The sequence below is a fragment of the Nicotiana tabacum genome, chromosome 14, assembly GCF_000715075.1.
Source record: "Nicotiana tabacum cultivar K326 chromosome 14, ASM71507v2, whole genome shotgun sequence".
In the NCBI taxonomy this organism is placed as follows: domain Eukaryota; kingdom Viridiplantae; phylum Streptophyta; class Magnoliopsida; order Solanales; family Solanaceae; genus Nicotiana; species Nicotiana tabacum.
In genome coordinates this window covers 101,694,065-101,709,671 of record NC_134093.1, presented here as the reverse complement: position 1 = coordinate 101,709,671, position 15,607 = coordinate 101,694,065, and the positions used below count along the sequence as shown (strand labels likewise).

Sequence of the window (15,607 nt, the reverse complement as noted above, 5' to 3'; positions counted from 1 at the left end):
AGATTCCTTGTAACTGTACCGATTTCTATTCCTTATTTATGACAGGTTCGTGTATCTTCCCTTGTTCACAACCTTTATTCATTTCATTCTTGTTTCTTCTTTTACAGTTGTCGGGTCCGGTTTTTTTCTCAGTGTAACTTCGTGGGTGTTTTTTCCGTGCCTTTTCAGCATTCTTTAACTCGTCTAATTAAGAACTCCACTTGTCATCACATCGATTTTCCACGTACCATGCCCTGTGAGCTTGTTGATAGTCCACGTGTCATGTCTTTTTTCCACGAACAGAGAATGGTTAAATGGTTCTCTTTCTTTCTTTCTTTTAACAAAAATCTTATAGTGTACCTTTTTACTATACAATATTCAATGGTATTTTGTAAAGAAAGAATAATAAAAACTACACTATTAATAACAAATGGGGCCTCAAAAGCTATGGGCCCTAAAGCCTTTGCTTCAGAGGCTTGACCCTCTAGCCGGCCGTATGTGCTAACGAGAACGGTCTATACGAAAAGTCTAACATGTGCTATTATATACTAGTGGTTATGGTTAATGGCGTAATGAATAATGACAATGATTTCTTCATGAGTAAAAAGCTAAGAATCTGCAGGTATATTTTTGCTTTGTGTTTTACTGCTGTAATAATATTACCCCTTTATATATACACATCAAGTCTACCAGTTCATTCACCTTCTTTTGGGATTTGTCTTAGAGTAAAAGTAGAGAAAAAAGATGAAGAAAAGGGCGCTTTTTAATAAGATCAAGAAAGAGGAGCTCAAGGCCGGGGATCACATTTACACATGGCGACTCGGCTATCTCTACGCACATCATGGTGAGCGTTTACAGCTCTCTTTTACTTTAAGCTCGTTTCAGTTCAATTCTCATTTGTCTACATATTTGGGAATTTACTAAATGTTGAAAGTAGAGCTGGGAAATTTGCAAAAGGAAAGTAGTCATTTTCTTGAATCATTTTCCTCATTTTGGTGAAAACATATTTTTGATCCCAAGGTAACCAAGCACTGAAAAACGTTTTCTTGATGATCAGATCTTCATACAGTATCTTTTCGATCAATACTACCGGCACTTAATTTTTGATCATATTTAAATATTTCATCATTTTTTAGTATGTAAATATTTTTATATTTAATGTACATATTTTAGCTTTTATTTTTAACCTTTTTATACGTTTTTTCTTAAGGAAAATTAAAAATCACAAAAAAGAGTTATATTTTTAGATAATTAATTTTGTTTTCATTTACAAAAGAAACAAAAAAAATTAAAATATATTTTTATTAGTATAATTTTTGTTTAAGTTAAAGACATTCTACAAATAAATATTGAATATTTAGTATTTTAATCCTTTAATTAGTAAGATGTAGCATTTTACATTATTTATCTATTATCTCTAAATAAATAAAAAGAAAAAGAAAAGAAGAGTAAAAAAAATGGAATGAACGAAAAGGTGGTCAACGAATTGGTCTTGGAAAAGGTCTATTCTCTAACTCATTTCTTTTATTAGTTGTTGTGTGGTTAGCTATGGTTTTAAGAGTGATATTAGCTTCTTGTTCAGCTACTTTTACGTGTTTGCTTTGTTAGATGATATACTACAGTTCTTTTTATTTTAAAAACCTTCTTTTATTAGTTGTGTGTAGTTGGCTATGGTTTTAAGAGTGATATTAGCTTCTGCTCTATTAATTTTACGTGTTTGTTTTGATAGTGTCACTATTTCAATTTTCCTCCGTAAGATGTCGTGACGGTATCTAGTCTCTAAGACTAGAGACTAGGTAAGTCTAACAAAACATGTAGAATAACTGAAACAATAATAAATTAAATCTCAAAACATCCACAACTATATATATATATAAAGAAAATCTGCAACCCAACATATACATCTCCCAAAACCCGGTAAGTATAAGTCACAAACTCTAGATACACTACAGAATGCTCTTATACATCACTGTGTACAAAAATATAAAGGAACGAGAAAAGAACAGGATAGAAGGGGACTTCGAGGCCTACGGACGCGGGCAGGTGTACCTTAAAGTCATCAAAACAGCAACACATCGCACTAATATCGAGGTTGATAGATGTACCTGGATCTGCACAAAAACATATGCAGAAGCGTAGTATAAGTATACCACAACGGTACCCAGTAAATTTCAAGTCTAACCTCGGTAGAGTAGTGACGAGGTCAGGTCAAGGCCCTACTGGAGATAATAAAAAACAAGACAGACGATATAACGATATAATGAAATTGACAAGGAAGTGAACAATAAAGAATTTATGAAAAATAACAACACGGAATCAAGGGAAGCTAATACAACACGGAAGAAAAATAAGAATTTTACATGTTAAGGAAACAAAAACCAAACAATATAGCAAATAAAGAAGATCAACATGGGCACTCCCGAGTTACTGCCTCGTAGTCCCAAATCATAAAAAAACAAATCGCAGTCTTTCCTTATATCACCGCGGAAGCCTTTATATTTGATTTTGAAAATCATTTTCCTCAAATAGCATACCACGTTTTAGCCCACCTTATCACACTGCATGACTTCTATTAGTTCCTCTACTAGCCACGTGTATCAAGCCCACCTTATCTCACGGTATGCGTTTCAATACCCAGACCTTATACCACCGCATGCGTATCAATAATCACAACGGCATGACAGAAACCTCGTGCAAACAATAACAACTGCACGGCATAAACCTCGTGCAACAATAAATACCGCACGGCAGAAACCTCGTGCAACAATAAATACAGTACGGCAGAAACCTTATGCAAACAACCAAACAGTCACATCAACAATAACACGAAAGCCAAAACACAATAACTAAATAAATGATCTTTCACAACTTACACCTCGCCTCAAAAGAACCACGACCTTACAATTCAACACCAAACTCAACAGCAAAATATTTCAAGGATTGCAATTTCAAGTAAGAAATTCCACAGTTAAGTAATGAATACAGAAATCAAGAAAAACAAGTAATTCAACTAAACAAGTGATACAAGTTGCAAATAAGAGATAAGACAAGTAGACATGTGATATTAGGCTAAACATAATGACTACAACATGCTAAAGTAACTCAATTAAGGTATGAAAAGGAAACTACATAGAAAAAACCGAAATTTTAATATTTAGCCCGTGTACATACTCGTCACCTTGCGTCACGGCCTTCACATATCACAAATTATCACCACAATACCAAATCCTAAGGAAAATTTCCCCTACACAAGGTTAGACGAGTCACTTGCCTCAAATAACGCTCAATCAATCAATTTGAAGGCTTTTTCCTCGATTTTCCAACTCCAAACGACTCGAATCTAGGCAAAATAATTTCATACTATAAATATAACTATAGGAAACTAATTTAAATAATGAAATAATGATCTTAGCTAAAATTGAAAAATCGCTTCAAAAAGTCAACCCGGGCCCACATATCAAAACCAGACCAAAATTATAAAATTCGAACACTCATTCGATATCGAGTCCAAAAGTACAAGAATTATCCAAATCCGACCTCATTTAGCACTTCAAAACCCAAAAATTTGGTCTAAGAACTTCTACACTTTTTTCCAATTTTTTCACCCCAAATCTCTAATTACATGATGAAATCAATGATATATTAGCGAAATTTAATCAAAAACGAGTTAAGAATCCTTACCCCAACACTTCATCTAATAATCCCTCAAAATCTCGCCTTAATCCGAGCTCTCAAAGTCCAAATGTGAAATAAGAGAATGAACCCTCGTTTTGAAATTTAAGTTCTGCTGTCCAATTATCCTTAATCGCGAACGCGGGAAATGCCTCACATTCGCGAAGCACAAAAATAATACAGCCCAGATTCCTCTTACGCGAACGCGAGGATCCACTGGCGAACGCGGTGACCAAGGGTTCTCAAGCTTCGCGATCGCGAAGCCCTTCTCGTGAACGTGTAGACCACGCGTGAGTCTCATCCCACGCTGCCTTCCTCATCGCGAACGCATAACCCACTCCGTGATCGCAGAGAACCAAGTCCTGCCCCTTCGCTAACTCGAAGGGTAAACTTCAAGCAAATCTCTGAAGACTCTACGCGAATGCATAGAAGGACACCAAAACTGAGAAAAACCAGCAACTTCAGAAATTCTTCAAAGTTTTGAAATGCGCTGAACATGGTCTGAATCACACCCGAGGCACCCGAGACGTCAACCAAACATAACAAAAAGTATTAAAACATGATACGAACTTACTCGACTCAAATCACATCAAACAACATAAAAAATACAAATCACACCCCAATTCAAGCCTAAGAACTTATGAACTTTCAAATTTCTAAACCAATGCCGATTCATACCAAAACAACTCCGATTGACACCAAATTTTGCACACAAGTCATAATTGACATTACGGACCTACTCCAACTTCCTAAATCAAAATCCGACCCCAATATCAAAAAATTCACTCCCGGTCAAACTTTCCAAAATCTTCCAACTTTCCAACTTTTGCCAATTAACGCTGAAATGACCTACGAACCTCCAAATCAACATCTGGACACGCTCATATGACTCAAATCACCATACAGAACTATTGGAACTGCTAAAACTCCATTCCGGAGTCGTCTTCACATAAGTCAAACTACGGTCAACTCATACGACTTAAACTTTTAATTTAGGGACTATGTGTCCCATTTTACTCTAAAACTCTCCCGAATCCGACACCAAGCACCTCGGCATGTCACGTAACCACAAATGAAATAGAGATAGAAATAAATAGGGGATTGGGGATAATATTCTCAAAATGACTGACCAGGTTGTTACATCATCTTCCTCTTAAAGCAAACGTGTTTGCTCGAACGAGTATAGAGACATACCTAAAGTGGTGAAAAGATGAGGATAACGGCTACGCATATCATGCTCGGTCTCCCAAGTCGCCTCTTTGACTGGTTGACCCCTCCACTGGACCTTAATTGAAGCAATGTTCTTCGGCCTCAACTTTCGAACCTGCCTATCCAAAATGGCCACCGGCTCCTCAACATAAGACAAAGTCTTGTCCTATTGGACTAAGCTGAAGTCTAACACATGAGACAGATCGTTGTGATACTTTCGGATCATAGAAACATGGAACACTAGATGAACTGTAGCTAGACTAGATGGTAGTGCAAGTCTGTAGGACACCTCTCCAACCCTCTCAAGAATCTCAAAAGCTCTGATATACCTAGGGCTCAGCTTTCCCTTCTTCCCAAACCTCATAACACCCTTCATTGGCGAAGCCCGGAACAAGATCCACTCCCCAACCATGAATGCAACGTCACGAACCTTCCGATCTGCATAACTCTTCTACTCAAACCAACCTACTGGAGACTGGTATCGCTTACCATACAAAGCTTCATACGGGGACATCTGAATGCTCGACTGATAACTGTTGTTGTAGGCAAACTCCGCAAGCGGCAAGAACTGATCCCAAGAACCCCCAAACTCCATCACACACGCACAAAACATATCCTCTAATATCTGAATAGTGCGCTCGGATTGTCCGTCCGTCTGAGGGTGAAACGATGTACTCAACTCCACCTGAGTACCTAACTCATGATGTACGACTCTCCAGAACTACAATGTAAACTACGTACCCCGGTAAGAGATGATAAATATCGGCATGCCATGAAGCTTGACAATCTCGCGAATGTAAACATGAGCCAGCTGCTCTGAAGAGTAAGTAGTCACCACTGAAATGAAATGAGCTGACTTGGTCAATCTATCCACAATCACCCAAACTACATCGAACTTCCTCTGAGTCTCTAGGAGTCCAACAACAAAATCCATAGTGATCCTCTCCAATTTCCACTCTGGGATCTCTACCTTCTGAAGCAATCCACCTAGCCGATGATGCTCATACTTCACCTGCTGACAATTTACGCATTGAGCTACATACTTCAATATGTCCTTCTTCATTCTCCTCCACCAATAATGCTGCTTCAAGTCCTGATACATCTTTGCGGCACTAGATAAATGGAGTACCACGAACTGTGAGCCTCCTGGAAAAACAACTTACGTAAGCCATCTACATTGAGCATGCAAAGACTGCCCTACATCCGTAATGCACCGTCATTTCCAATAGTGACCTCCTTGGCATCGCCATGCTGAATCGTGTCCTTGAGAACAAGCAGATGGGAGTCGTCATACTGACGCTCTCTGATACGATCATAAAGAGAAGACCGAGAAACCACACAGGCCAAAACTCGGCTCGGCTTAGAATCATCCAATCTAACAAACTGGTTGGCCAAGCCTGAACATCCAAGGCTAATAGCCTCGCTACTACCGGTAGATATACTAAGCTGCCCAAATTCTCCGTCGTGCGACTCAAGGCATCGTCTACCACATTGGCCTTCCTGGGATGATATATAATGGTGATATCATTGTCCTTAAGCAACTCTAACCACCTCCATTTTTGCAAGTTAAGATCCTTCTGTTTGAACATATGTTGTAAACTCCGGTGATCGGTATAGACCTCACAAGGGACACCGTACAAATAGTGCCACTAGATTTTTAAGGCATGAACAATAGCTGGTAACTTGAGGTCGTGGATAGGATAGTTATTCTCATGCACCTTCAGCTGTCTAGACGCATTGGCAATCACCCTACCATCGTGCATCAACACCGCACCGAGACCAATACGCGATGCATCACAATATACAGTATAAGACCCCAAACCCGTAGGTAATACCAACACCGGGCTGTAGTCAAAGTAGTTTTGAGCTTTTGAAACCTCTCCTCACACTCCTCGGTCCACCTGAACGGAGCACCCTTCTAGGTCAGCCTGGTCATAGTGCTGCAATAGATGAGAAGCCATATACAAATCGACGGTAATACCCCGCCAAACCCAAAAAACTCCGGATCTCCGTAGTTGAGGATGAGCAGGGCTAACTCTGAATGGATTTAATCTTCTTCAGATCTACCTTGATCCCCTCAATCGAAACTACATGACCCAAAAATGCAACGGAATCTAGCCAGAATTCACACTTCAAAATTTTTGCATATAACTTCTTTTCTCTCAAGGTCTGAAGCACAGTACTCAGGTGTTGCTCATGATCCTCCCGGCTCCGGGAGTACACCAGAATGTCGTCAATAAACACAATAACTAACGAGTCAAGATAGGGATGAAATACATTGTTCATCAAGTGCATGAATGTTGTTGGGGCGTTGGTCAGCCCAAAAGACATCACAAGGAACTCGTAATGTCCATACCGAGTCTTGAAGGTAGTATTCGGGATATCTAGCTCCCGAATCTTCAACTGATGATAGCCTGGATGCAAGTCGATCTTAGAGAATATTGGGCATCGTGTAGATGATCAAATAGGTTCAATATGTGGCAATGGATACATGTTCTTCACTGTAACCTTGTTCAACAGGCAATAATCAATACACGTATTCATGGAAGCATCCTTCTTCTATACAAATAAGACAGGAGCACCCCAAGGCGACACACTAGGCCGAATGAAGCCCTTATCATGCAACTTTAGTAACTGTTCCTTTAACTCTGCTGGGGCCAGATGATAGAGTGGAATAGAAATGGGTTTGAGTGCCGGGTAACAAATCAATACCAAAGTCGATATCTCTGTCGGGCGGCATGCCCGGAAGATCCGCCTGGAATACATCTGGATAATCCCTCACTATCAAAAATGACTCAACGGTAGGAGTATCAATACTGGCATATCTCACATATGCCAGATACATATCACACCCCTTCTTAACCATCCGCTAAGCCTTTAAAAATGAAATAACCCTGCTAGGAATATAATCTAAAGTACCTCTCCACTCTAATCGCAGTAGACCTGGCATAGCCAACGTCACCGTCTTGGCGTGATAATCAAGGATAGCATGATAGGCCGACAACCAGTCCATGCCCAAAATAACATCAAAATCTATCATATTGAGCAACAATAAATCGAATCTGGTCTCAAAACCACCGAGAATAACTAAACACGACCAGTACACATGGTCAACAAAAATAGAATCTCCCATAGGTGTATACACATAGACAGGAGAACTTAAATAATTATGGGATACACTCAAATAAAGAGCAAATTAAGATGACAGATATGAATAAATGGATCTTGGATCAAATAAGACTGATGCATCTCCTTGACAGACTAGAACAATACATGTGATGACTGAGTCGGAAGCAATTGCCTCCATCCTAGTAGGAAGAGCATAATATCTAGTCTGGCCTCCCCATCTAGGGCGAACTCTGCCTTCCCGACCTCCACCTCTAGCTGGTTGTGCATGTGGGATGGCAGATGGCGCGGCAACCATGGACTGAGAAGCCTGAGGACTTGGTGGAATATGCGGATCTTGAGTAGTTTGTGGAGGAGCACCCCTCATGAGTCTGGGAAAATCCCTCACCATATGGCAAGTGTCACCACACTCAAAACAAGCTCTCGGGGGATGTGGCTGATGTGGCTGGATCGGGCCTAATCGGCTGGATAGACCACTGAAAGCACCCTATGCAGGAGGTGCACTTGAAAATGGAGGTGCATAATAGGGAGCCTGAGGCCTAGGAGTGGCCGGGATACCGCTGGAAGCTGGAAGTGTGGAATGAACAGGGAAACTCACATAGCCCCTACCATGACGAGCTGTAGCTGGGGCACGGGTACCACTATATGTACCTGAATCTCGAGACCTCTTGGGCTCCCTCTCCTCTCTCTCCCGAGTCAACATACCCTCCAATCTCCTAGCAATCCCCACTAACTGCCAGTATGCGATGTCCATCTCCAACTCTCGAGCCATGCTAAATATAATATTGGGGTTGAGCTCCTCGATAAATCGACGGACTCGCTCTCTAACAGTACTAACCAAGGCTGGTAGATGCCTAGCCAAATCACTAAACCGGACATACTGCGACACAGTCATAGAACCCTAGCGCAACTACTCAAACTCTGTGCGTCATGCATCTCTAAGGCTTTGGGGAACATACTCCATCAAGAACATATTTGAGAACTAAGTCTAAGTGATTGGAGCTACCTCGGCCGTACTACCCAACTCATATGCTCGCCACCACTTATAAGCTGCTCCCCTAAGCTGGAAGGTAGTGAAAGCAACCCCACTAGACTCTGCAATACCCATAGTACGGAGTATACGGTGGCACTCCTCAAGAAAACCCTAGGCATCCTCTGACGCCAAGCCACTGAAAGTAGGAGGGTGGTACTTATTGTACATCTCAAGCCTAAGCTGCTCCTCCTCATAACTTGTTTCCCTAACCTCAGGCTGAACTAGGGATACCGGCAGCACTAGTATGACCTATGGAAACTGGTCAACCTGGACCCGCTGCTTTGGGGTACGGGCGGCGGGAGTCTGTGCTCCTCCACCGGCCTGAGATGTCGCAGGCGCAAGTGGGATCAACCATGCCTGAGCTAAGGTGTCGAACATGCTCAGAAACTGGAAGAGAGTCTCTAGGAGAGCTAGTGCAGAAACAAGTATCTCAAGTGCCTGCCCCGCAACCGGAGCTACTGGTGGCTCCTTTATAGCAGGATAAGGAATCCGAAGTAAAACATTCCACATGATAAGGAATCAAAGAAGTGAAGTTTTTCCTAACAGTTCCACAGCCTCCCGAAGATAAGCACAAACGTCTCCATACCGATCCGCGAAACTCTACTAAACCTGTTTGTGAATCATAACACATATGAACCTAGGCCTCTGATACCAACTCATCATAACCCCAATTTTTATCTGTAGGATGTCGTGACGACACCTAGTCTCTAAAACTTGGTAAGCCTAACAAAACATGCAGAATAACTAAAACAATAATAATTAAATCTCAAACCATCCACAACTATATATATATATAAAGAAAATCGGCAACCCAACATGTACATCTCCCAAAATCTGATGAAGTATAAGTCACAAGCTCTAGATACAGTACAAAATGCTCCTATACATCACTGTCTACCAAAATATAAAGGAACAAGAAAAGAATAGGATAGAAGGGGACTTTGAGGCCTGCGGATGAGGGCAGGTGTACCTTGAAATCTCCAAAGCAGCAGCATAGCGCACTAATATTGAGGCTGATAGGATGTACCTAGATCTGCACAAAACTATGTACAGAAGCGTAGTATGAGTACATCACAGCGGTACCTAGTAAGTGCCAAGCCTGACCTCGGTAGAGTAGTGACGAGGTCAGGTCAAGGCCTTACTGGAGATAATAAGAAACAAGACATAAGATATAATGATATAATGAAAATGACAGGGAAGTGAACAATAAAGAATTTACGGAAAATAACAACACAGAATCAAGGGAAGCTAATACAACACAAAAGGAAAACAAGAATTTTACATGTCAAGGAAACAAGAACCAAAAAATACAGCAAATAAAGAAAATCAACAGGAGCACTCCCGAGGTACCGCCTCGTAGTCCCAAATCATAAAACACAAATCTCAGTCTTTCCTTATATCACTGCGGTAGCCTTTACATTTAGTTTTGAAAATAATTTTTCTGAAATATCATCTCGCGCTTTATCCCACCTTATCACACTACATGACATCTAGTAGTTTCCCTACTAGCCATGCGTATCAAGCCCACCTTATCTCACCACATGCGTTTCAACACCCAGACCTTATACCACCGCATGCGTATCAATAATCACAACGGAACGGCAGAAACCTCGTGCAAACAATAACAATCGCACGGCAAAAATCCCGTGCCATAATAACAATCGCACGGCAGAAATCTCGTGCAACAATAACAACCGCACGGTAGAAACCTCATACAAACAACCAAACAATCACCTCAACAATAATAGGAAAACCAAAACACAATAACTAAATAAATGATATTTCACAACGTACACCTTTCTTCAAAAGAACCACAGTCTTGCAATTCAACACCAAACTCAATAACAAATTATTTCAAGGATTGCAAATTCAAGTAAGGAATTCCACAGTTGAGTAATGAATAAGGAAATCAAGAAAAACAAGTAATTCAACTAAACATGTGATACAAGTTGCAAATAGGAGATAAGACAAATAGACACGTGATATTAGGCAAAACATCATGGCTACAACATGCTAAAGTAACTCAAATAAGGCATGAAAAGGAAACTACGTACCAAAAATCGGAATTTCAACATTTAGCCCGTGTACGCACTCGTCACCTCACCTACACGGCCTTCATATATCACAAATTATCACCACAATAACAAAATCCTAAGGAGAATTTCCCACACGCAAGGTTAGACGAGTCACTTACCTCAAACCATGCTCAATCAATCAATTAGAAGGCCTTTCCCTCGATTTTCCAGCTCCGAACGGATCGAATCTAGCCAAAATAATTTAATACTATAAATATAACTATAGGAAACTAATTTAAATAATGATCTTAGCTGAGAATTGAAATATCGCTCTAAAAATTCGACCCGGGCCCACGTCTTGGAACCCGACAAAAATTATAAAATCCGAACACCCATTCGATATCGAGTTTAACAATACAGAAATTATCCCAATCCGTCCTCATTTAATCCTTCACAATCCAAAAACTTAGTCTAAGAACTTTTACACTTTTCCCCAATTTTTCCACCCCAAATCTCTGACGAGCTCGAAACACACACTTAAATTATGCTCGTTAATCAAATATAGTATAGTATAATATCGTATCCACACGGATTGGATTTAAACAATATTCTCGTAGTTTCTAGCTTGATCGTTGTCCAAGATTATCAACAATTGAGATTTATAAGATTTCTAACTAAAATAAACTAAGATCTAAAGTTATTGAATAATGACAATTGAAACAAGGATAAGAAAGGAAGTTATCAGTGGGAGAAAATAGGGGTTGATAGGATAGGTGCAAGATAATTGTTTGAGATCTAACTCTAGATAATTAACTTCTAATGTTAAGTGAGTCTCTCGAATTCACTCAATTATTAGTTCAAACGTTTAGCAAAAACTCCTCTCTCGATTAAGACTTAACCTCACGAGATGAACCAATTTAAGCACATGAAGATATGCAAGAATGCGTAGTGAATTGGTCTTTAGGAAAACCTCTTTCGATTATTCTCCTAACTAGGGTTAATCAATAATTCAACTAGCCTCTTTCGATTACTAAGAAGAATTAATGAACTCAACCAACAATATAATGCAAAGATATCACAAGTTATGCCTCTCTCGATTACATGAACAAGTGAATATATATGGAGTAATTAAATCATCCAAAAACGCTTCAATACATAAAACTATAGTTATAATCCACAAGCAGTCATCAATACACCAAATCCATCAAACATTTAAGGGAACTACTCCATGGATATGGAGCAATTCATCACAAATAAAGTTAAAGTATATAAAAATATAAATTCAATCCAAACTCGGGTCTTGAGTGAGGAAAGAATGATGAAATACTTGTGCTTTTTCTCTTCCTACTCCTCTTTAGGCTCCTTAGGTCGAATATGTGTCCAAAGTCCAGAAAATAACATTTTCCATGTATTTATACCAAGTAGCGTCGGGCCTAGACGAAACCACATTCTCTTAGCTGAAATAGGATATTTACTCTGTAACAATTGCACAGGCGCGCTGCATGGGGCGATGCGCAATGCATGTCATTAATGGGGAAATCCAGAGAGCTTAAATTCTGTCAGGAAGCTACTGCTGCCTCGCACAATGCGCCGCACAATCCATCACATCAGTGCACATTTCTCAGAGTACGGATTTTGCTTGCGGTTTGACGTCCAGATTTGGTCCTCCACCCCCGAATACGAAACCGGCTTAATCCCTTGGGATTTTACTCATATTTCAAATCCTAAAATAGCTCGAATTCATTCCAAAATATCTACATAGCTCGGATTCACTCCTATGAGGCATAAAACACACAATAAATACTAAACACTACCAATTAAAGCTCAAACATGAATAAAGTGTAGTAAATTAGAGTGTAATAAGAGACTAAAACACGAAATTATACCCTACCATCAACACCCCACACTTAAACCATTGCTCGTCCTCGAGCAATCAAACTACACTTCATATAGATACAACCTTTTTAAACAACTCTAATAACTCATCATACCAAGAATATTTAAAATAGACTAAGTACAATACTGTAACATTCTAGCCTCAAAATTTGACTCAAAAGCATCACACATTATTTATAACCCGCTCACTTACTCTAACACAGAGGTCAAAAATATTACCTTTCCTTCAAGAATCAAGTGTCATCACACAAAAATACAGAGTAGTTCCACACATAATAAAATTTAAGAACAATTAGGAACTCAAGATAGAAAGAATTCAGTTATTACGGTGCAAGTTTGACGAACTCGAAACACACACTTAAATTATGCTCGATAATCAAATATAGTATAGTATAATATCGTATCCACAGGGATTGGATTTAAATAGTATTCTCGTAGTTTCTATCTTGATCGCTATCCAAGATTATCAACAATTGAGATTTATATGATTTCTAACTAAAATTAACTAAGATCTAAAGCTATTGACAAATGACAATTGAAACAAGGATAAGCAAAGAAGTTATCAGTGGGAGAAAATATGGGTTGATAGGATAGGTGCAAGATAATTGTTTGGGATCTAACTCTAGGTAATTCACTTCTAATGTTAAGTGAGTCTCTCGAATTCACTCAATTTTTAGTTCAAACGTTCAGCAAAAACTCCTCTCTCAATTAAGTCTTAACCTCACGAGATGAACCAATTTTTGCACATGAAGATATGCAAGAATGCGTAGTAGATTGGTTTTTAGGAAAACCTCTTTCGATTATTCTCCTAACTAGGGTTAATCAATAATTCAACTAGCCTCTTTCGATTACTAAGAAGAATTAATGAACTCAACCTACAATATAATGCAAAGACATCACAAGTTATGCCTCTCTCGATTACATGAACAAGTGAATATAGATGGAATAATTAAATCATCAGAAAATGCTTCAATACATAAAACTAGAGTTAAAATCCATAAACAATCATCAATACACCAAATCCATCAAACCCTAAAGAGAACTACTTCATGAATATGGAGCAATTCATCACAAATAAAGTTAAAGTATAGGAAAATATAAAATCAATCCAAACTCGGGTCTTGAGTGAGGACAGAATGATAAAATCCTTGTGCTTTTGCTCTTCCCACTCCTCCTTAGGCTCTTTAGGTCGAATATGTGTCCAAAGTCCAGAAAATAACGTTTTCCCATGTATTTATACCAAGTAGCATCAGGTGTAGACGAAACCACCTTCTCTTAGCCGAAATATGATATTTTCTCTGTAAAAGTTGCACAGGCGTGCCGCATGGGCGCCGCTCCATGCGGGGAATTAGTGGGGAAATCCAGAGAGCTCAACTTCTGTCAGGCAGCCACTGCTGCCTCGCACAATGCATTGCACAGTGAGTCGCATCAGTGCACATTTCTCAGAGTAAGGATTTTGCTTGCGTTTTGACGTCCAGACTTGGTCCTCGACCTCCGAACACGATCTCGGCTTAATCCCTTGGGATTTTACTCAGACTGCAAAGCCTAAAATAGCTCGAATTCATTCCATAACATCTACATAGCCCGGATTTACTCCTACAAGGCATAAAACACATAATAAATACTAAACACTATCAATTAAAGCTCAAACATGAATAAAGTGTAGTAAATTAGAGTGTAATAAGAGACTAAAACACGAAATTATACCCTACCATCAACACCCCACACTTAAACCATTGCTCGTCCTCGAGCAATCAAACTACACTTCATATAGATACAACCTTTTTAAACAACTCTAATAACTCATCATACCAAGAATATTTAAAATAGACTAAGTACAATACTGTAACATTCTAGCCTCAAAATTTGACTCAAAAGCATCACAAATTATTTATAACCCGCTCACTTACTCTAACACAGAGGTCAAAAACATTACCTTTCCTTCAAGAATCAAGTGTCATCACACAAAAATAAAGAGTAGTTCCACACATAATAAAATTTAAGAACAATTAGGAACTCAAGATAGAAAGAATTCAGTTATTACGGTGCAAGTTTGACGAACTCGAAACACACACTTAAATTATGCTCGATAATCAAATATAGTATAGTATAATATCGTATCCACAGGGATTGGATTTAAATAGTATTCTCGTAGTTTCTATCTTGATCGCTATCCAAGATTATCAACAATTGAGATTTATATGATTTCTAACTAAAATTAACTAAGATCTAAAGCTATTGACAAATGACAATTGAAACAAGGATAAGCAAAGAAGTTATCAGTGGGAGAAAATATGGGTTGATAGGATAGGTGCAAGATAATTGTTTGGGATCTAACTCTAGGTAATTCACTTCTAATATTAAGTGAGTCTCTCGAATTCACTCAATTTTTAGTTCAAACGTTCAGCAAAAACTCCTCTCTCAATTAAGTCTTAACCTCACGGGATGAACCAATTTGAGCACATGAAGATATGCAAGAATGCGTAGTAGATTGGTTTTTTGGAAAACCTCTTTCGATTATTCTCCTAACTAGGGTTAATTAATAATTCAACTAGCCTCTTTCGATTACTAAGAAGAATTAATGAACTCAACCTACAATATAATGCAAAGACATCACAAGTTATGCCTCTCTCGATTACATGACCAAGTGAATATAGATGGAATAATTAAATCATCC

At 39.0% G+C, this 15,607-nt stretch overlaps 1 protein-coding gene across 1 annotated transcript in view; it reads left to right on the top strand.

Annotated features, from left to right (window-relative positions):
• The first annotated feature begins 504 nt into the window (after positions 1–504).
• The window catches only part of LOC107785515 (protein LEAD-SENSITIVE 1-like), a 32,004-nt gene continuing 16,901 nt past the window's right edge, over positions 505–15,607 (top strand). Inside the window, exons 1-2 of the mRNA XM_075229803.1 lie at positions 505–601; positions 704–823. Of these exons, the coding sequence (XP_075085904.1) occupies positions 724–823 (100 nt within the window). The 5' untranslated portion in view covers positions 505–601; positions 704–723. The remainder of the gene's footprint in view (positions 602–703; positions 824–15,607) is intronic.